This window comes from Chionomys nivalis, chromosome X, assembly GCF_950005125.1.
Source record: "Chionomys nivalis chromosome X, mChiNiv1.1, whole genome shotgun sequence".
In the NCBI taxonomy this organism is placed as follows: domain Eukaryota; kingdom Metazoa; phylum Chordata; class Mammalia; order Rodentia; family Cricetidae; genus Chionomys; species Chionomys nivalis.
In genome coordinates, this window is record NC_080112.1 from 14,355,934 (window position 1) to 14,379,625 (window position 23,692).

Here is a 23,692-nt window from a genome sequence, read left to right on the forward strand (position 1 = left end):
CAGAAAAATGTTACCTTTTGATTCAGATTTAATTTTGTTCCTTTATATATGTCTATGCTTGTTTCTAACTTTTTAAGAGACTGGAAAAAATAATGAGCTTTCTAGCATTTTAATTCAATACGAACATGTGTAATATCTACATATAAACTTCGAGTATTCCTATCTATGGATGGGAGGAACATAGGACTTAAGGAGATGAATAAGTATTAAATTGGAAAGTATATACATCGAAAAATGTAGATAAAATTCGGAGTGTTCTAAAATGTTCTTTGTTGTTGTTGTTGTTTGCTTTTTTTAGACATGGTTTCTCTGTGTAATAGTCCTGGCTGTCCTAGAACTTGCTTTGTGAACCAGGCTATCTTCAAACTCACAGAGATCTGTCCACCTCTGCCTTCTGAGTGCTGAGATTAAAGTTGTGTTCCACCACCACCCAGTTTAAAATGTTCTTAATACTAATAATTTTGACTATAATGATATAGTGTCATTAAGAAATGTTTTTATGTTAATATTGTGCTAAGAATTGGAATGGAAAGAAAACAAATTTGTGTTGTATTCATCTGAAGAGGCCATGAATCACATTAACATGCACCATCTCTTATTTTAGGTTTTGAAAATGTTCACCGACTTTTTATCATTCATGGTTCTCTTCAACTTTATTATTCCTGTCTCCATGTATGTCACAGTAGAAATGCAGAAATTTTTAGGCTCATTTTTTATTTCATGGGATAAAGACTTTTTTGATGAAGAAATTAATGAAGGAGCCTTAGTTAACACATCAGACCTTAATGAAGAACTTGGTCAGGTGAGAACACAGTTTTTACTTAAACTAATACAGTAAAAATCTTTTCTAGTCTGGATACCAATATATGTAAATGACTTAGGATTACTATTGCTATAAAGAGACACTATAACTACTGCAGTTCTTCCACAGGAAAACATTTAATTGGGACTATCTTAGAGTTTCAGAGATTTAGTCCATTATCTTCTTGGCGGGAAGCATGGACTTGGTACTGGAGAAGGAGCTGAGAGTTCTGCATCTTGATCATCAAGCAGCAGAAGTGAAGGCTGCACAAGGCCTAGCTTGAGCATATGAGACTTTAAATAGAATCCCCATAGTGATATACTTCCTCCAACAAGGCAACACCAATTCCAACAAGGTCTCACCTCCTAAAATAGTGCTATTACCTATGGACCTATGGGGGCCAGTTTTATTCAAACCACTACTTTCTACTCCCTGACCCCTATAGGTTTGTAGCCATATAATAATGCAAAAGGCATTTATTTAGTATAACTTCAGAAGTCTCAATAGTCTGTCAGTCTCAACAATATTTAAAATCCAAAGTTCAAAGTCTCTTCTGAGGTGATCTCTTAACTGTAATCCCCTGTAAAATAAAAATGAAAAACATACTTTCAGTATACAGTGACACAGGATATACCTTACTATTCCAAAAGGGAGGAAACGTTGGACCAAAGTGGGACCAAAAAATCAGCTGGGCAAATTCCAACTTTTGCATTTCCATGTCTGATGTCAAAGCCTTCTTCAGATCTACAACTTCTTTTAACTTTGTTGACCGTAACACACTTCTTTCTCTTGGGCTAATTAGACTCCATTAGCAGCATTCTTTGGCAGGTATAGTTGGACTTTCTTTTGTACCACCAGTTCCAAAACAATGGCACAGAGACTTTTTAGAAATTGTGAAAGCTTGGCCTTAGCTTAGGCTTGTTCCCAACAAGCTCTTAAAACTTAACTTGTTTATATTAATCTATGCTCTGCCACGTGGTTTGTTACTTCTCCTCAGTATAGTATGTCCCACTTTTTCTATGTCTGGTTGGTGAATCCCCCCTCAGATTTTTTTCTCCCAAGTTCCTCTCCCTCTGGAAGTCCTGCTTATCCTATCCTATTTAGCTGTTGGCATTCAGCTCTTTACTAAACCAATCAGAAGGTGCCTTGGCAGAGATACTCTTCACAGTGCAGAAAAAAAATTATCCCACATGGTTTTTCCCTTTTTGTCTAAATAAAAAGGAAAGATTTTAATTCTAACACAAAAACTATATACAGTAAGAACAATTATCAGGTAAGAATTACATTCACAATGTCTAGTCCATCTGTATTTGGCAAATTCGGAGAAAGTACTGTATTATCTATCCTGTTTTGATGAGTCCAAAGTTTTATGCCTAAACCACTTTCTATTAAAACTTGTATTATCAATCTAAAAATATCCTTTTAGACCTTAAAACATCTTTTTAGATAAATAACCTTTATAAGCTTTACATCTCTTTTGTGACTTTTTTTAATTTGGTAGCAAAGAAAATGGTAAAATAGCTGCAACCCTTGGGAGAGCAGATCCTGTACCTTGCATGGGCAGTACAATAGTGACATCCCATTGGTGGAGGTGTGAGCAAGGGAGAGGTATACTTATTACCCATCTGACATTTGGTGGCATGGATGGAAGAGAAATGCCTTTCCCCATTAATACGTAAGGCAGGTAGGAGAGCTGGCCCCGGGGCCATAAGAGCAGGAGAGGTAGCCCTGTCTCTCGTTGTTGACAGAAACTATGCTTTTGCTTCCCTGCTGCCCGGACCCAAATAACTATATTTTTACAACACCGTTTAACCAACAGCTCAGGCATATTATTAGTTAGCTCTTATATCTTAAATTGACCCATTTTTATTGATCTGTATATCGCCACAATGCTGTGGCTTACCAACTGATTAAAGTTCTGTCGTTGTTCTCCTTCCGCAACTACATGGGATCTCTCTGACTCTGCCTTATTTCTCAGTGTGTGTGTGTGTGTATGTGTGTGTACAGAAGGTAATCCCACATCACTTCATCAGCTGCAGCACTCAGAAGAGTGGCCCCTATACCACACCTGGGCAGCACATTAAAGTTGAACCTGAAGGTGTAGTTGTGGGAAATCCAACCTGAGAACATGAAAACGGGCAAACTGACCCTCCATCTTGCTCATCACTGTAAGGGGTGAATGCACCAGCCAGTACAGGAGAGCTCACCCTGGTGGTGAGAACAAGGGAGAGTTGGTGGGCTGACTGACCATGCAACTACCCAAGCCCAGAACCAGGGTTATGTGTTGGCCCACCCTAACATCCTCCCCATCTGGTGGGCCACATAAAGAGACCAGTCCTTCAGACCCAGAGCTGCAGGATTTCCACAGCACAAGGCAACAACAGGATAACCAAGAGGAATTCCAGTAAGGGCCCAGCATCAATAATGTGGCAGACACCGAGGCCTCGATCCAGATCAACAAACTTTGCAGTGAACACCTGCAAGTAAAGATATATGGATAAAAGGGTTTATTGCATGACTCACTGTGTCACACTACAGCTTCCATGACAAGAGTGATTTCTTTTCCTTCTCTCTTTTTTTCTCTTAAATTTTATTTTATTTTGGGGTGAGGTAGCAAGGACAGAAGGTAGATATGAAGGGATGGGGCAATGAATGGGATGGAGATGTACAAGAGCAAGCAGCTTCTAAAACTATAAAAATGACAGAGAAAACTGACAGACTGTACCCAAGGTTCCTCTGAAACATTGGAGCATACATCTTCTGCCTACAGGCCTAGAATATCTGACAGACTTTTTTGTGAAGCAGAAATTCTGAAGGAGTTTTCTACCTTGTCTTGGCAAAGTTCGACAATCGTCTTTTTTTATATTCTGCTTGTTCAAATTGGACAGCATACTGTCAGCATTTGAGGAAAGGGCAGTTTTTTTACCCAGAGGCTAGCTTTGCCACATTGAAAGTAATCTCCATATAGAGATTCTTCAATTCTCATCATGTTCTCTGAATTCATTGGTGCAACCAGAAGCAGACATAACTTACTATTATGAGAAGCCTTATATTATTAAAACATTTTAAATATTATGTTGTATAGATCTCTGAAGTGTTTGAAGACCATGTATCTATGTAAAATAGATCTGTTTAACCTTGAAAACATACATAATATGACTACAAATTTGATTCTTATAGATGACTAAATACTAATCTGCATTTTTAATTATCCTAAACAATTTGTAATAATAGCTTTCAAGGACTAGAACTTCACATTTCATTTTTAAATGAGCTACATAGGTACAATACCTTAAACAAGAATAGAAACATAGAGGGCTGGAGAGATGGCTCAGTGGTTAAGAGTACTGACTGCTCTTCCAGAGGACTCGGGTTCAATTCCCAGCACCCACATGGCAGCTCACAACTGTCTGAAGATCCAGTTGCAGGAGATCTGACACTTTCACACCAATACACATAAAATAAAGTTAAATAAACCATAAAAAATATCTTTAAAAAAGAATAGAAACATATATATGTTCTAACAAAATAACCTATCAATAGTTTCTATCAATATACAAAAGTCTATACCAATGTAAAATATTAAACTACTAGTTGCTTTTTAGTATAGTCAATATTCTATCCTTTTATCCTATCATTCCTATACCTCCCTTTTTTCCCCATTAGATAGAAGAGAAAGAAAGGATCAAGGAAAGAAAAAGAAAGGGAAAAATCCCTTAATCACCTTCTTTGTTAAGTTTTTTTCCTTGACCATTACCAATAACAACTTGTAACCAGCCCCCTTAAACAACAATAAAAATCCATAGCTCACTAAACAACCAAAACCTACCCACCCCACCTCTTGTGAATATGGGCATCATGTTCTTAAGATTACTTCCTGTTGTCGGAGGGCGGGGGGGGGGCAACAGCATCTTTAGGGAATCCTGAGAAAATTGGGATAATGGCCAATTCCTGGGAGAGGTAGCTGTATCATTGGTTGTCCAGTCTCTGTGTGATGGTAACGTGCAGTGCTTAACTGAAGTCATGACTAGAGTAGTCTATGAGACTGGACCATCTCACTTAGAAGTTTTGAAGTTGTTCTGAATGCAGATTTTTGAGGAAACTGCAACAAAGGCACTCTGAGAGGCTGAATCATCTGGGCTACTTGTCTATATTGGTATCTGGTCCTTTTTTCTAAAAACACAGACGCTTTTAAAGGGAATGTACATACCTGCATTAACACAAGTATGGAGTGTGCAGTGTCCACAAATCAACTAAAGATGCTCTCTATGTTTGAGCAGGTAAAAATCATCTGTCAACATTATAAGTTCATTTGGAGTGTATAATGAAACTAATATAAATCTCCGTCCATGCCATATGAAAGGATGGCATATAGCAATGAGTCATGAGGACTCTGTAGCCAACAAGATTTATCATGTCTCATCCAGCCTTACAGTGTTCTCATATAGAGGAATCAGCATATATGTTACCTATCCTGTAGTCTTTCTTGTTTTTTTCTTCATGTCTGCAGCCAAGATTTTCAGGCTGTCTCCCTAGTCAAATATGATCTTTATTAATTTTGAAGGAATCCATAGCTTTTTGTTTCCTATAGAAACAAAGTCATAACTTTTCCCTTAACCAAATACATTTCCTGACTCCCATTCTGAAGTTAAAACATCCTTAAAATATGAAGGCTGATTTAATATAGCAGTTTTTTTCTCCAATCCAGTGTCTCTCAACAGTAGTGGGTTTTCTTTTGCTCATTAGCATTTTAAAAATTTTAAATTAATAAAGTATAGAAAAGTTTATATTGGGACAGTGCTTGGTATAAGAAACAAAACACAGATTGCTGAATTTTTTTTTATTGAGCTCTACATTTTTCTCTGCTCCCTCGATGCCTCTCCCTTCCACCCTTCAACACTCCCCCAAGGTCCCCCATACTCCCAGTTTACTCAGGAGATCTTGTCTTTTTCTACTTCCCATGTAGATTAGATCTATGTAAGTCTCTCTTACTGTCCTCATTGTTATCTGAGTTCTCTGGGATTGTGGTTTGTAGGTTGGTTTTCTTTGGTTTATGTTTAAAAACCACCTATGAGTGAGTACATGTGATAATTGTCTTTCTGTGTCTGGGTTACCTCACTCAAAATAATGTTTTCTAGCTCCATTCATTTTCCTGCAAAATTCAAAATGTCATCATTTTTTTCTGCTGTGTAGTACTCCATTGTGTAAATGTACCACATTTTCCTTATCCATTCTTCGATCGAGGGGCATTCAGGTTGTTTCCAGGTTATGGCTATGACAAACAAAGCTGCTATGAACATAGTTGAACACAAGCCCTTCTGGTATGATTGAGCATCCTTTGGATATATACTCAAAAGTGGTATTATTGGGTCTTGAGGAAGGTTGTTTTCTAATTTTCTAAGAAATTGCCACACTGACATCCAAAGGGGTTGTACTGGCTTGCATTCCCACCAGCAATGCAGAAGTGTTCCCTTTTCCCCACAACCTCTCCAGCATAAGTGGTCATCAGTGTTTTTTATCTTGGCCATTCTTACAGGTATAAGATGGAATCTAAGAGTTGTTTTGATTCACATTTCTCTGATGATTAAGGGTGTTAAACATTTCTTTAAGTGTCTTTCAGCTATTTTAGATTCCTCTATTGAGAGTTCTCTGTTTAGGTCTATACTCCATTTTTTTTATTGGATTATTTGTTCTTTTGATGACCAATTTCTTGAGTTCTTTGTATATTTTGGACATCAGACCTCTATCTGATGTGGGGTTAGTAAAGATCTTTTCCCATTCTGTCGTTTTGTCTTGTTGACCGTGTCCTTTGCTTTACAGAAGATTTTCAGTTTCAGGAGGTCTCATTAATTGTTTCTCTCAGTGTCTGTGCTGCTGGGGTTATATTTAGAAAGTGGTCTCCTGGGCTGGAGAGATGGCTCAGAGGTTAAGAGCATTGCCTGCTTTTCCAAAGGTCCTGAGTTCAATTCCCAACAACCACATGGTGGCTCACAACCATCTGTAATGGGGTCTGGTGCCCTGTTCTGGCCTGCAGGCATACACACAAACAGAATATTGTATAATAGATAGATAGATAGATAGATAGATAGATAGATAGATAGATAGATAGATAGATAGATAGATAGATAGATAGAAGAAAGTGATCTCCTGTGCCAGTGTGTTCAGGTGTACTTGCCACTTTCTCTTCTATGAGGTTCAGTGTGGCTGGCTTTATTTTAAGGTCTTTGATTCATTTGGACATGAGTTTTGTACATGGTGATAGATAACGGTCTATTTTCATTCTTCTGCATGTTGATTTCCAGTTATGCCAGCACCATTTGTTAAATATGCTTTCATTTTTTCCATTTGATATTTTTTGCTTCTTTGTTAAAAATCAGATGTTCAAAGATGTGTGGATTGATATCCGGGTCTTCTATTCGGTTCGATTGGTCCTCTTGTCTGTTCTTATGCCAGTACCAGGCTGTTTTCAGTACTGTAGCTCTGTAGTAGAGTTTGAAGTCAGGGGTTGTGATACCTCCAGAAGTTCTTTTATTGTACAGGATTGTTTTGTCTATCCTGGGTTTTTTGCTTTTCCATATGAAGTTGAGTACGGTTCTTTCCAGGTCTGTGAAGAATTTTGCTGGGATTTTGATGGGCATTGCGTTGAATCTGTAGATTGCTTTTGATAAGATTGCCATTTTTACTATGTTAATTCTGCCTACCCAAGAGCATGGGAGATCTTTCCACTTTCTGGTATCTTTTCAATTTCTTTCTTCGAAGATTTAAAGTTCTTGTCATACAAATCTGCCACTTGTTTGGTTAGAGTTATTTCAAGATATTTTATGCTATTTGTGGCTATTGTGAAGGGTGATGTTTCTCTGATTTCTTTTTCATCCTTTTTATCATGTGTGTACATGAGGGCTACTGATTTTTTTAGTAAATCTTGTATCCTGCTACATTACTGAAAGTGTTTATGAGTTGTAGAAGTTCCTTGGTAGAATTTTTTGGGGGTTCTTATGTAAACTATCATATCATCAGCAAACAGTGAGAGGTTGACTTCTTCTTTTCCAATTTGTAGCCCCTTGATCTCTTTTTGTTGTCTTATTGCTCTAGCTAAGAACTCAAGAACTATATTGAATAGATATGGGGAAAGGACAACCTTGTCTTGTTCCTGATTTCAGTGGGATTGATGGGAGTTTCTCTTTAGTTTGATATTGGCTGTTGGCTTGCTGTATATTGCCTTTATTATGTTTAGGTATGTTCCTTGTATCCCTGCTCTCTCCAAGACCTTTATCATGAAGGGATGTTGAATTTTGTTGAAAGCTTTTTGGCATCAATGAGATGATCGTGTGGTTTTTGTCAGTTTGTTTATATAGTGGATTACGTTGACAGACCTCGTATGTTGAAGCATCTCTGCATCTTTGGGTTGAAGCTGACTTGATCATGGTGGATGATGGTTCTGATGTGTTATTGGATTCAATTTGCCAGTATTTTATTGAATATTTTTGCATCAATGTTCATGAGTGAGATTGGTCTGTAATTTTTCTTCCTAGTAATGCCTTTCTGTGGTTTGAGTATCAAGATGATTGTAGCCTCATGAAAAGAGTTTGACATTGTTCCTTCTGTTTTTATTGTGTGGAATAATTTGAGGAGTATTGGTATTAGTTCTTCTTTGAAATCCTTTTTTTTATCAGCAACCAATTTTAATGAATGAGACAATTATTTGGAATTCAATTGTGGTTTTTGAGAAAGTGTTATAAACAAATGTTTAGTCCCCAGAATAAACAAGTTAAAAAGATCTTTGATCATATAAATATTTTCCTATACAAAGAGGATTTTTTTATTCAAATTATACAGTGTTCATCTGTCCTTTTTTACAATCTGAAAAGAGGACAATAGTTTACTATTATAATATTCCTCATAATCTTATTTGAGGACCAGTGAAATGGCTCCATGGGAAAGGTCTGTGGTGTGCAAGGATGAAAAACTGACCTTTATCATCATATTAAGAGGACAAAAAGTAGAAACTGCAAAGTGGTCTTCTGGTCTCCACATATCTGCATTGGTCCTAAAAACCCATAATCACATTGCACATACACCATAAATCTTTTTTTTCTTTTTATTTTATTTTTTTTTAATTAAAATTTCCACCTGCTCCCCGTTTCCCATTTCCCTCCCCTCCTCCCAAATATTGTCCCCTCCCCCTATCCCCACTCCTCTTCTCCTCCCCCCACACCATTCCCCCTCCCTCTCGATACTGAAGAGCAGTCCAAATTCTCTGCCCTGCGGGAAGACGAAGGTCTTCTATCTACGTCCAGGAAGGTGAGCATCTAAACAGGCTAAGCTCTCACAAAGCCAGTTCATGTATTAGGATCGAAACCTAGTGCCATTGTCCTTGGCTTCTCATCAGCCTTCATTGTCCGCCATGCTCAGAGAGTCCAGTTTCAACCCCTGCTTATTCAGTCCCAGACCAGCTGGCCTTGGTGGGCTCCCAATAAATCAGTTCCACTGTCACAGTGGGTGGGTGCATCCCTCGTGGTCCTGATTTCCTTGCTCATGTTCTCCCTCCTTCTGCTCCTCATTTGGACCTTAAGAGCTCAGACCATTGCTCCAAATTGAGTCTCTGTCTCTACCTCGATCCCTCGCCAGATGAAGGTTCTAAGGTGATATGTAAGATATTCATCAGTATAAGCTAGGGTCATTTCAGGTTCCCTCTCCTCAGTTGCCCAAGGTACCAGCTGGGGATATTTCCCTGGACACCTGCGAACCCCTCTAGAGTTAAGTCTCTTGCCAACCCTAAGATGGCTCCCTTAGTTAGGATATATACTTCGCTGCTCCCGTATCCACCCTTCCTATATCCCAACCATCCCAATCCCCCGAGCTCCTCCCATCCTCCCCTTCTCATGTTTCTCATCCCATTTCCCCTTTGCCCCATGCCACCTCACCCGCAAGTTCCCAGTTTTTGCCCTGCAATCTTGTCTACTTCCCCTCTCCAGGCGGATGACTATACGATTTTCTTTGGGTTCACTTTCTTATTTAGCTTCTCTAGGATCACAAATTATATGCTCAATGTCCTTTATTTATGGCTAGAAACTGATTATGAGTGAGTACATCCCATGTTCCTCTTTTTGGGTCTGGGATACCTCACTCAGGATAGTGTTTTCTATTTCCATCCATTTGCACGCAAAATTCGAGAAGTCATTGTTTTTTACCTCTGAGTAGTACTCTAATATGTATATAATCCACACTTTCTTCATCCATTCCTCCATTGAAGGGCATCTAGGTTGTTTCCAGGTTTTGGCTATTACAAACAATGCTGCTATGAACATAGTTGAACAGATACTTTTGTCATTTGATGGGGCATCTCTTGGGTATATTCCCAATAGTGGTATTACTGGATCTTGGGGTAGGTTGATCCCAAATTTCCTGAGAAATCGCCACACTGATTTCCAAAGTGGTTGCACAAGTTTGCATTCCCACCAGCAATGAATGAGTGTGCCCCTTTCTCCACAACCTCTCCAGCAAAGGCTATCATTGGTGTTTTTGATTTTAGCCATTCTGACAGGTATAAGATGGTATCTCAAAGTTGTTTTAATTTGCATTTCCCTTATCGCTAAGGAGGTTGAGCATGACCTTAAGTGTCTTTTGGCCATTTGAATTTCTTCTGTTGAGAATTCTCTGTTCAGTTCAGTGCCCCATTTTTTATTGGGTTCATTAGCATTTTAAAGTCTAGTTTCTTGAGTTCTTTATATATTTTGGAGATCAGACCTTTGTCTGTTGAGGGTTGGTGAAGATCTTCTCCCAGTCAGTGGGTTGCCTTTTTGTCTTAGTGACAGTGTCCTTTGCTTTACAGAAGCTACTCATTTTCAGGAGGTCCCATTTATTCAATGTTGTCCTTAATGTCTGTGCTGCTGGGGATAAACGTAGGAAGTGATCTCCTGTACCCATATGTTGTAGAGTACTTCCCACTTTTTCTTCTATCAGGTTCAGTGTGTTCAGACTAATATTGAGTTCTTTAATCCATTTGGACTTGAGTTTTGTGCATGGTGATAGATATGGATCTATTTTCATTCTTCTACATGTTGACAACCAGTTCTGCCAGCACTATTTGTTGAAGATGCTCTGTTTTTTCCATTGAATACTTTTAGCTCCTTTATCAAAAATTAGGTGTTCATATGTTTGTGGGTTAAAATCAGGGTCTTCTACTCGGTTCCATTGATCGACTTCTCTGTTTTTATGCCAGTACCAAGCTGTTTTCAATACTGAGGCTCTGTAATAGAGTTTGAGGTCAGGGATGGTAATGCCTCCAGATGATCCTTTATTATATAAGATTGTTTTGGCTATCCTGGGTTTTTTGTTTCTCCATATAAAGTTGATTATTGTCCTCTCAAGATCTGTGAAGAATTTTGATGGGATTTTAATGGGGATTGCATTGAATCTATAAATTGCCCTTGGTAGAATTGCCATTTTTACTATGTTGATCCTCCCAATCCAAGAGCAAGGGAGATCCTTCCATTTTCTGGTATCCTCCTCAATTTCTTTCTTCATAGACTTAAAGTTCTTGTCAAATAGATCCTTCAGTTCCTTGGTTAGAGTTACCCCAAGATATTTTATGCTATTTGTGGCTATCGTGAAGGGTGATGCTTCTCTGATTTCCATCTCTGCTTCCTTATCCTTTGTGTATAGGAGGGCAACTGATTTTTTGGAATTGATCTTGTATCCTGCAACGCTACTAAAGGTGTTTATCAGCTGAAGGAGTTCTTTGCTGGAGTTTTTGGGGTCGCTTATGTACACTATCATATCGTCTGCAAGTAATGAAAGTTTAACTTCTTCCTTTCCAATTTGAATCCCTTTGATCCCCTTATGTTGTCTTATTGGTATTGCTAGAATTTCAAGCACTATATTAAAGAGGTATGGAGAGAGTGGACAACCTTGTCGTGTTCCTGATTTTAGTGGAATAGCTTTGAGTTTCTCTCCATTTAATTTGATGTTAGCTGACGGCTTGCTATAAATAGCTTTTATTATACTTAGGTACAACCCTTGTATCCCTAATCTCTCTAAGACCTTTATCATAAAGGGATGTTGAATTTTGTCAAATGCTTTTTCAGCATCTAATGAAATGATCATATGGTTTTTTTCTTTCAGTTTATTTATATGATGGATTACATTGATAGATTTTCGTATGTTGAACCAGCCCTGCATCTCTGGGATGAAGCCTACTTGATCATAATGGATAATTTTTCTAATGTGTTCTTGGATTCGGTTTGCCAGTATTTTATTGAGTATTTTTGCGTCGATGTTCATGAGTGAGATTGGCCTGTAGTTCTCTTTCTTGGTTGTGTCTTTGTGTGGTTTTGGTATCAGAGTAACTGCAGCTTCATAAAAGGAATTTGGCAATGACTTCTCTGTTTCAATATTGTGAAATACATTAAGGAGTATAGGTATTAGGTCTTCTTGGAAGTTCTGGTAGAATTCTGCATTGGAGCCGTCTGGACCTGGGCTTTTTTTGATGGGGAGGTTTTTTATAACAACTTCTAATTCTTCGCGACTAACAGGTCTATTTAGATTGTTCACCTGGTCCTGGTTTAACTTTGGTATATGGTACTTATCTAAAAAAGTGTCCATTTCTTTTACATTTTCCAATTTTGTGGCATACAGGTTTTTGTAGTAAGATCTAATGATTCTCTGAATTTCCTCTGTGTCTGTGGTTATGTCTCCCTTTTCGTTTCTGATTTTGTTAATTTGCGTATTCTCTCTCCACCATTTGATTAGTTTGGATAGGGGTTTATCAATCTTATTGATTTTCTCCAAGAACCAGCTTTTTGTTTCATTGATTCTTTGGATTGTTTTCTGTGTTTCTATTTTGTTGCTTTCAGCGCTCAATTTGATTATTTCCAGTCTTCTACTTCTCCTAGGTGAGTCTGCTTCTTTTTTTTCTAAAGCTTTCAGGTGGGCTATTAAGTCTCCAATGTGTGCTTTCTCCGTTTTCTTTAAGTGGGCACTTAATGCTATGAATTTTCCTCTTAGCACTGCTTTCATAGTGTCCCATAGGTTTGAGTATGTTGAGTCTTCATTTTCATTGAATTCAAGAAAGACTTTAATTTCTTTCTTTATTTCTTCCTTGATCCAGGTGTGGTTCAGTAGTTGACTGTCCAGTTTCCATGAGTTCGTAGGCTTTCTGGGGATAGCATTGTTGTTGAATTCTAACTTTAATCCATGGTGATCTGATAAGACACAGGTGGTTACCGATATTTTTTTGTAACTGTGTAAGTTTGCTTTGTTACCGAGTATGTGGTCTATTTTCGAGAAGGTTCCATGAGCTGCAGAGAAGAAGGTATATTCTTTCTTATTTGAGTGGAATGTTCTATAGATGTCTGTTAAGTCCATTTGATTCATTACCTCCCTTAATCCTCTTATTTCTCTGTTAGGTTTCTGTCTGATTGACCTGTCCATTGTTGAGAGAGGAGTGTTGAAATCTCCTACTATTAGTGTGTGTGGTTTGATGACTGCCTTGAGTTTTAGTAACGTTTCTTTTACATAAGTGGGTGCTTTTATATTAGGGGCATATATATTCAGGATTGAGACTTCATCCTGGTGAATTGTTCCTTTTATGAGTAAAAAATGTCCATCTCTTTTGATTGATTTTAGTTTGAAGTCAACTTTCTTAGAAATTAGTATGGCCACACCTGCTTGTTTCTTAGGTCCGTTTGCTTGATAAACCTTTTCCCAGCCCTTTACTCTGAGTAGATGTCTGTCTTTGTGGTTGAGGTGTGTTTCTTGTAAGCAGCAGAATATTGGATCCTGTTTTCATATCCAATCTCTTAGCCTGTGCCTCTTTATAGGTGAGTTGAGTCCATTGATATTAAGTGATATTAATGACCAGTGGTTGTTAACTCCGGTCATTTTTCCTTTCTTTCTTTCTTTCTTTCTTTCTTTCTTTCTTTCTTTCTTTCTTTCTTTCTTTCTGTAGTAGAGTTTGTGTGTTTCCCTTTTTCAAGTTGTGCTGGTGAAGGGTCATTAGATGTCTGAGTTATTGTGGGCATTGTTGGACTCCTTGGTTTGTGATTTTCCTTCTATTACTTTCTGTAAGGCTGGAATTGTGGCTACGTATTGTTTAAATTTGTTTTTATCCTGGAAAATTTTGTCTTCTCCATTTATAGTGAACGAAAGCTTGGCTGGGTATAGTAGTCTGGGCTTGCATCCATGGTCTCTTAGTTTCTGCAGTACATCTATCCAGGACCTTCTGGCTTTCATGGTTTCCATAGAGAAATCAGGTGTAAGTCTGATAGGTTTACCTTTATAGGTAACTTGACCTTTTTCCTTTGCAGCTCTTAATATTCTTTCTTTATTCTGTATGTTTTGTGTTTTAATTATTATATGACGAGGAGATTTTTTTTTTTTTTTGATTCAGTCGATTCGGTGTTCTGTATGCTTCTTGGACCTTCAAAGGAATATCTTTCTTAAGGTTGGGAAAGTTTTCTTCTATAATTTTATTAAATATATTTTCTGGACCATTGAGCTGTACTTCTTCTCCTTCTTCTATCCCTATTATTCTTAGGTTTGGTCTTTTTATTGTGTCCCATATTTCCTGAATGTTTTGTGATGAGAATTTGTTGGCCTTGCTGTTTTCTTTGATCAGCGTGTTTATTTTCTCTATGGTATCTTCAGTGTCTGAGATTCTTTCTTCTATCTCTTGTAATCTGTTGGTGGTACTTGTCTCTGTAGTTCCTGTTCGTTTATCCAAATTTTCCATCTCCATCCTTCCCTCAGTTTGTGTTTTCTTTATTACTTCCACTTCATTCTTCAAGTCTTGAACCGTTTCCCTTACCTGTTTGATTACTTTTTCTTGTTTCTCTTGGTTTTCTTGGGTATCTTTGAGAGATTCATTCATTTCCTCTACCTTTTTGTTTGTAATCTCTAATTGATTACGGCAGTTTTTCACCTCCTGTTTAAGGTCCTCTATTATTTTCATATAATTCACTTTTGAGTCGAATTCTTCTAATTCTTTTGGATTAGGGTGTACACTTCTTATTTCGGGATTCCTGGATTCTGGTGATGTCACGTTGTCTTTCAAGTTGTTGGGGGAATTCTTGCATTGGTGCCTGCCCATCTCTTCTTTCAAATGGAGCCAGGAGAGGCCTGGTGTCTTGGACCAGTTTTTGCTGTGACTAACTCTCTGGGTGTATCTCCTCAGTGTAGGGGCAGGAACCGTTCCCTTCCAGGTGAACTCAACACCAAAACAGGGATTCCTGGTATTCCAATGACCCGTGGAAAGAAGGCCGAATGCAAGGTGTAGGGCGGGGTCGAGTAGAACACAGGCGACACTGCAGTACAAGCTGGAGGTGCCTGCGCTTCCTTTCGGGGGTTGCTGAGGCCTGCCCGCTAGGCAGGCACTCACTGCTCTGGTTGGGTAGCCTTAGTGTAGGGGGGTTTGTGCTCTCTACCGGGACAGTCCTCCCCAGGATAGCACACACTCACCCGTCCAGATGGAACTTCTCAGCACCTACACAGGGACTTCTGGTAGCCCCAATGAGCCAGGGACCAAGGGAAGTAGGGCACAGGCAGAGCGGGTCCAGGAGAGCACAGCAGACACTGCAGCCCCAGCAGCAGGGGCCCCGCATTCCCTGGCGGGGACCTTGAGGCCTGCCCTCTAGTCAGGCACTCACTGCTCTGGGTTGGTAGCCTTAGTGAAAGGGCAGGAAGCTGTTCCACAGCAAAGGACCTTGCAGACAAGGCAGGCTTGGTGGTGGGGGTGGGGGCACGTGTGTAGGAAAGAAAGCCCTGCAGCAGGAGCTGGGGGAGGGGCGTTTGTGCTCTCTACCAGGACAGTCCGCCCCAGGATAGCACACTCACCTGTCCAGATGGAACTCCTCAGCACCTACACAGGGACTCCTGGTAGCCCCAATGAGCCAGGGGCCAAGGGAAGTAGGGGGCAGGCAGAGCTGGTCCTGGAGAGCACAGCAGACACTGCAGCCCCAGCAGCAGGGGCCCCGCGTTCCCTGCCGGGGACCTTGAGGCCTGCCCTCTAGTCAGGCACTCACTGCTCTGGCTTCTTTGAAATTCTTTTAGAATTCTTTTTTTTTTTTTTTTTTTTGCATCTTTCGAGACAGGGTTTCTCCGTAGCTTTTTGGTTCCTGTCCTGGAACTAGCTCTTGTAGACCAGGCTGGCCTCGAATTTACAGAGATCCGCCTGCCTCTGCCTCCCGAGTGCTGGGATTAAAGGCTTGTGCCACCACCGCCGGGCTTTCTTGTAGAATTCTGAGCTGAGAAAAAAATATGTTCCTGAGCCTTTTTTTTTTTTTTGGTTGGGAGACTTTTGATGACACTTTCTATTTCTTCAACAGTTATAGGTCTGTTTAAATTGCTTATCTGGTCTTGATTTAATTTTGGTAAGTGATATTTATCCAGAAAGTTGTCCATTTCCTTTATGTTTTCCAATTTTGTGGAGTACAGGTTTTTGAAATATGACCTGATGATTCTCTGAATTTCCTCCAAGAATGTTGTTATGTCCCTGTTTTTATTTCTGATTTTGTTAATTTGGATATTCTCTCTCTGCCTTTTGGTTAGTTTGGATAAAGATTTGTCTGTTTTGTTGATTTTCTGGAAGAACCAACTCTTTGTCTCATTGATTCTTTGTATTTTTTTTTTTTGTTTCTATTTTGTTGATTTCAGCTGTCAATTTGATTATTTCCTCCCGCCTAGTTTTCTTAGGTGAGTTTGCTTATTTTTGTTCTAAAGTTTTCAAATGTTCTGTTAATTCACTAGTGTGGGATTTTTCCAGCTTCTTTATGCAGGCATTTAGTGCTATGAGCTTTCCTCTTAATACTGCTTTCATTGTGTCCCATAAATTTGGGTATGTTGTGTGTTTCATTGAATTTTAGGAAGTCTTTAATGTCTCCCTTTATTTCTTCCTTGACCCATTGATGATTCAGGTGAGCACTGTTTAACTTTCAAGTGTTTGTAGACTTTCTGGAATTAGTATTGCTGTTGACTTGTAGTTTTAAACTGTGGTGATCTGATAAGATACATTGGGTTATTCTAATTTTTTTTGTATTTGTTGAGGTTTGTTTTGTTACCGAGTATGTGGTCAATTTTTGAGAAGGTTCCATGAGGTGCTGAGAAGAAGATATATCCTTTTCTGTTTGGATGGAATATTGTATAGAAATCCATTTGAGTCATAACATCTATTAGTTCTGTTATTTTTCTGTTAAATTTTTGTCTGACTGACCTGTCCAGTAGAGCATTGAAGTCTTCCACTATTAATGTGTGGGATTTAATGTATGATTTAAGTTTTAGAAGTGTTTCTTTTACATATGAGGGTACCCTTGTATTTTGGGCGTACATGTTCAATATTGAGATTTACTCTTGATGTATTTTTCCTGGGACTAATATGAAATGACCTTCTTTGTCTCTTTTGACTGGTTTTAGCTTGTCTATTTTGTTACATATTAGGATAGCTACACCTGCTTGTTTCTTAGGTCCATTTGATTGGTATATTTTTTTCCAATCCTTTACTCTGAGATGATGTATGTCTTTGAAGTTGAGATGTGTTTCTTGTATGCAGAAGGATGGATTCTGTTTTCGTATCTAATCTGTTAGCCTGTGCCTTTTTATAGGTGAGTTGAGTCCATTTACATTAAGGGATATTAATGACCAGTGATTGCTATCTCCTATTAATTTAGTTTTCATTGTTGGTGATGTTAATTTGCGTGTTTTTCCCTTCTTTGGGATTTCCTACTATGTAACCATCAGTAGTCTCTGTTTTAGTTGGTGTAGCAATCTTCCTTGGGTTGGAGTTTTCCTTCTAGTATTTTATGTAGGGCTGGGTTTGTGACTAGGTATTGATGAAATCTAATTTTGTCACGGAATATCTTGTTTTGTCCTTCTATGGTGATTGAAAGTTTTGCTGTGTATAGTAGTCTGGGCTGGTATCCATGGTCTCTTAATGTCTGCATAATGCCTGACCATGAGTTTCTGACTTTCATTATCTCCAGTGAGAAGTCAGGTGTATTTCTGATAGGTCTACCTTTATATGTTACTTGGTATTTTTCTTTTGCAGCTCTTAATATTCTTTCTTTACTCTGTATGTTTAGTGTTTTGATTATTATGTGGCACGAGGACCTTTTTTTTTTTTTTGGATCCAGTCTATTTGGTATTCTGTAAGTTCTTGCATCTTCATCGGCATATCTCTCTTTAGGTTGGGAAAGTTTTCTTCTATGATTTTGTTAAATATATTTTCTGTACTTTTGAGTTGAACTTCTCCTTCTTCTATACCTATTTTCTTAGATTTGGCCGTTTCATGGTGTCCCATATTTCCTAGATATTTGGGGTTAAGCTTTTGTTAGATTTAATGTTTTCTTTAACTGATGAGTCTATTTCCTCTATTGTATCTTCAACGCTTGAGATTCTCTCTTTCATTTTTGTATTCTGCTAATCATGTTTGTGTTTGTGGTTCCTGATCGTTTTCTCATTTCTGTTTCTATAATTCCCTCGCCTTGTGTTTTCTTTGTTGTCTCCTTTTCACTTTTCAAGTCTTGAATTGTTTTTTCATATGTTTCATTTCTTTTTCTTTGTTTTCTTTGAGGGAGTTTCTGATGTCTTCCAATTGTTTATCTGTCTTTTCCTTCATTTCTTTAAGGGAATTTCTCATTTCCTCTTTAAGAGTTTCAAATATTCTCTTGAAGTTATTTTTTTAGGTCATTTTCTTTTGTTTCATCTATATTTGGTTGTTCAAGTCTTACTATTGTAGGGTCATTAGATTTTACTGATGTCATGTTGCTCTTTGTGTTGTTGCATGTGTTCTTACCTTTTCTACTCATCTTTTGTTCTAATATTTGTGGTTGAGGCTGTCTGAGATTCTGTTGAATAATCTTCTAGGTTCCAAAGAATCCAAAGCTCATATGGTTGTTCCTCATGGTATAGTCAGTGCTACAGTTCTAGTTACCCCGTTGGTTACTCCATGTTCCTGGAGATAGCTCAGCGCTCCTGTGCTTTGCTCTGCTCCCTTGGAGTTTGCTGTCTCAGGCCTACTTTGTTCTAGGTTACCCGCTTTGACCTGTTTCTATAAATCCTGGTCTGGATCCCCTCTGCAGAAGTCCCTTGCTTGAAGTTGGTCCTGCAAAGGTTTCTGGCTCCAGTCTACTGCCTTGGAGTTCCCAAGCTCGGGTGCTCCCAGAACCACAGAGGACCTGACTCAAGCTTACTTCCTCAGAAGTCCCAGACTCATGCTCAGACCTGCTGAGTTTTCGTGTTTGTGCCTATTCCCTTTGATGTCCCAGAACAATGCCCGGACTAACAGAGGTCCTGGTTTAGACTTACTCCCTCTGAGGTCCCAGACTCATGCCTGTCCCCACAGAGATCTCTGGTTCCTTCCTACTCCCTCGGACATCCCAGATTCATGCCCAGACTGGCAGAAGTCCTGGCTCAGGCCTAGTTCCTGGGAGGTCCTAGACTCACACCCAGACCCACAGGGGTCCTGGCTTGGGTCTACTCCCTTGAAGGTCCCAGATTCATGTCCGGACCCTCAGTGGTCTCTGGCTCTGGCTCTGGCTCACTCGCTAGGTGGTTATCTCCCTGTACCTGCTCCGGTGGAGATCACTGACTCTCCAGATTGCTTAATTTAATTAGAATGTTTAAGATACATTTGATAAAGTACCAATCTTTGATAAAACTGTGTAGTGATGAGGCGAGCAGGCCTGCCTTTCGTCCCACCTGGCTCCTGCATGGCTAGCTTTTGCCCCGAAATAATTACATGGAAACTGTATTCTTTTAAACACTGCCCGGCCCATTATCTCTAACCTCTTACTGACTAACTCTCACATCTTGACTAACCCATTTCTAATAATCTGTGTAGCACCACAAGGTGGTGGCTTACCAGGAAAGATTCACCATGTCTGACCTGGCAGCTGGCTCCATGGCAGCTGACCTACTATGCTTTCTTTCTCCCAGCTTCTGTTCTGTCTACTCCACCCACCTATGTTCTGACCTATCAGGCCAAGCAGTTTCTTTATTAATTTACCAATGAAAGCAATAGATAGACAGATGACCCTCCTCTATCAAAACTGAATGATTTTAATGACTCTTGAAAAACTCATGGGTCTAGCCTTCTTTATATTCCTCATTTTTTGCAGCTATATTTAATATGACATTATTCTTTTTTGTTTGTTTTGTTTTGTTTTTCTATGTAGGCTTTCTCTGTGAAGACCTTGCTGTCCTGGAACGTGTTCTGTACCAGGTTGGCTTCGCGCTCACAGAGATCTACCTGCTTCTGCCTCCCAAGGACTAGGTTTAAGGGCATGTGTCACCACCCCCAGGCAACATTATCATTCTTAAGTATAAATTCTGATTCTACTAATTCAATAAAGTTGTTATTTTGACGTCCTAAGATGTACCTGGGATTTGTTCTATGTACTGAAGGTGCTATTATGAAGTTAAAAATACTCAAATTATCAACTATTTGGGCAAACATATTAGACCTAATTATATTAGTATGGTTATAATTAATCAGAAATATTAGATGGTAAGGAGAACTAGAAAGAATCTTAAGACTAATTTTGGTTAAGTGAACCACAGTATTTATCAACATTTAGAATGTAGGGTGTACTTTTTGTTAAGCTTTATGTGTAGTCATTATAGTCTGACACATCAAGTATTTTACTTTAAAGAAAAATGAAGAGATTTTTCTCAAGATTTGTGAGTGATAAAGCCAGGACTCTGAAGTGTGCCTTTAGGTTAAACCATTTGTTATTTGTTTTGTTTAATCAATTTTTACTTACAAAATAGATAACTTTGTGTTTTCAGTCTAACTCAAGAGTTCTGTTTAACCTCTGTTTAGCAGCCAGTTTCACTAAAAGATCAGAAAAAATAATTTTTTTCTTTCACTATTCTCAGAGTAATTCAACACAACACCATCATAATATGGAAGTAGAGAGGATTTGCACACATATATCAAGCCAAATTCTCTAGTGAGCTCCAATTCTGATACTATTCACCTGAAGATACAAATTGAAGGCTAAATCCCACAATACTGTCGTCATTCAATTGCCAGTCACAAGTGCAGGTTTTTCTTTGTGATTCTGACCATCCAGTTGCAAATCAAAATTTACATAGACTTTTGATTGACTTTCATTAATTTGACAACGTGGCCCAAAAAAATCTCAGCGAATCATAATATTGCTTATTTTATTTAAATGGTTATGAAAAGGGATACTAATGGGTAGCTAGATGACAACAGGCAAGGTACATGGGAAGGAGTGCAGACCTCTCATGCCATCTTGAGTGTGCCAGCTTTAAGGAAATCTTCACATGATCAGCTCTCTGAAAGGTGGTCTTGATTTGTTTTGAGGGTTCAATAGAAGTAACAAAACATAATATAACTGATTAAATCATTAACCATTGTTGATAACTTAACCTTCAGCTCTTTTATGCTCCCCCTCCGGGGTTGTAAGATGGAGGTGAAAGTTCCAGCCATCAAATTAATGCTTTAATTTTTCCAGTGACTTGCCTTTATTCAGTATGATATCTAAGTATATAGGGCCACCAGTCATCTCATTCGTATATAAAAGATACCTATTTTTGGCGATTACCAGAGGTTTTTTAGAGTTTTATTCACGAGACTGGGATTATTAATATTAAGTATTTTATAATGTAGCAATCTTTTCCCATTTTCAGACACCCATCCCTTTACATCAAGAGGACATACAGCCTCAAGTAGTAATGAGACATTACTTAGAATCCTACTCAGTTATTAATACTTACCCTAGTTCATTATCCAGAATGTCTCCAAGGGTGAGAATATTGAGAATATAGATTTCATCCAAAACTTGTCCAGTTAAAAAAAATTATTAGGAGGCTTTGATTTGATTGAAGTAGGAAATACTGTCATCTCTTTGTCTGAGCCCATTTTAAGGTATTTAGTATTATTAGATTATACTCACTGCATAATTCCATTTATTCATTTGTGATCCACAACTGTGGTTTCTGCTTTTCTTCATATCTAAATTTTCTTACTTTGGGAAAGGTGATTAAGTTTGTCTGCTCTGTTTTTCTAGACTCTAGGCTACTACTCTAGAGGAACCCTTCCCTCTATCTACTAACATTTAGATATGGTAAAGTTACGTGAAGGTGTGATCAGCTATCTGTAATGTTACTTCCAAGTATGGCAAATGTACAAACCACTGATATAAGCCCCTTAGGAGTTTTAAAGGGAGTTTTCAAACAGGATCTGGGAGTGTACTTCAGTGTGGAGTGTTTGCTTAGCACTTATAGAATCTTGAGTCCTATTCCCTACAGAACAAATGAAAAACTTGAAATTACTTGCTTCAGAATAATATTGCTTCTTTGTATGTATGTTTGTATATATGATTGTTTTTTTCAGTATTAGAGATTGAACCAAGGACTTCACACATGCTAGCCAAGCCTCTTAGCACTAAGCTATAGCTCTAGCATTTTTCTTTTTTGAGATAGGATCTCAGTGAAATATCCAGGATGACTTTGAACTCACTCTGCAGCTCAGACATGTCTTGACCTCAGCAATACCCCCACCTTGGCCTCCTTGGCAGCAGAGATCACAGGCCTGTACCACCAGGCCCAGCACTCAGTAGTTTCACCCTAGTTCTGTAACCATTACATCAGAAAAGAAAGAAAATTGAGGTAGTCGGTAGAAGGAGAAAGAGGGTATAGAAACATACTGTGTTAGCACATATTACAGATTCCGCTATCTTCCTCCACCTTTCTTGCTACATCCGCCAGCAAAACAAAGACTATCAAGTTGGGATACACCTTTTGTCACACCATGCTGAATATGAACACACACTCATTGATCTCCCATCTCAAAATAACATTCTTACCAGTCTGGAGATGCCATGTGTGTTTGAAGCTATTTCAGAAAGTAAAGGGATCAAATGTATATTTTACAATATTTAACTAATGCAGACTCTCTAGCCACAAAATGATGAACTTGGCTTTTCTGATATGGAGGAGTCTTTTCATCCATCTCAAAGCTATCATTAAAGAAGAAGAATCTGTGAGGGAGAGCCAAGCAGCAATTTCTCTTTTTTTCCCCCGAGCCTTTAAATATGAAAATACTTTTAAATATAAATCACAACTAGCCCCCTGTTTACTTTTCCTGAGTACATGGAATATGAGAATGGTTTTGTAAGTTTTCTGATTTTAGAGCCAACAAAATCAACATTGCCTAGGAATTTAAATTTGAAAATAAGATGCATGTTTTAGTTTATAGTTTTTTGCCCTATACTTTTGAGATTTGGTGTTTACAGACCTTTACTGTCTATACTGTCCCACAGAGGCTAAAGAATTGTCCATTTTATATTGAAGTTACCACTTTTAACACTAATGCCTTAAGATTCTAAAAGGACGCTAGAAAGATAGCTCAGTCAGTAAAGTGCTTCCTTCAGAAGCACAAGGATATAAGATCTCTCCTAGGGAACCACTGAGAAAAGGCCTAGTATAGTGGTTGCACTTTAACACAAACACTGAAGAGGCTCACTAATGGGCTAGCCTTGCTTCCTTGAGTTCTAGGTCAGAAAGAGACCCTAACTCAAAAGAGAGATGAACAATTCCTAGGGAACAACACCCAAAGTTCTCCTCTGGCGTCCACATACTCACACACACAAAAGACTCTTTGAATGAGCTAATACTAACCTAAATGCATGATGTGAAACAACCCGGGATTTGTGGAAATATGAAAGTGAATATTTTGACCAAGAATAGAAAGCCTCAAAGAATTTCACTTTATTTAGAAAAACCTCAATGATGCACAAATAATGCTACTAAGATGAATTTAAAAAGAAAATTCAAACTTGGCTGGCTAATAGGGGAAAAGGAAGACTAGAATGCTTTATTTGTGTCAGTGCTACTAACACGAAAAGCTTTGAAAAATAATTAGAAAGC

At 38.5% G+C, this 23,692-nt stretch overlaps 1 protein-coding gene across 5 annotated transcripts in view; it reads left to right on the top strand.

Moving 5' to 3' along the window:
- The window catches only part of Atp11c (ATPase phospholipid transporting 11C), a 212,983-nt gene that overhangs the window by 117,164 nt on the left and 72,127 nt on the right, over positions 1 to 23,692 (top strand). For all 5 annotated transcript variants that reach the window (XM_057759651.1, XM_057759654.1, XM_057759653.1 and 2 more), the window contains exon 12: positions 605 to 802. In XM_057759651.1, coding sequence (XP_057615634.1) covers positions 605 to 802 — 198 coding nt within the window. The remainder of the gene's footprint in view (positions 1 to 604; positions 803 to 23,692) is intronic.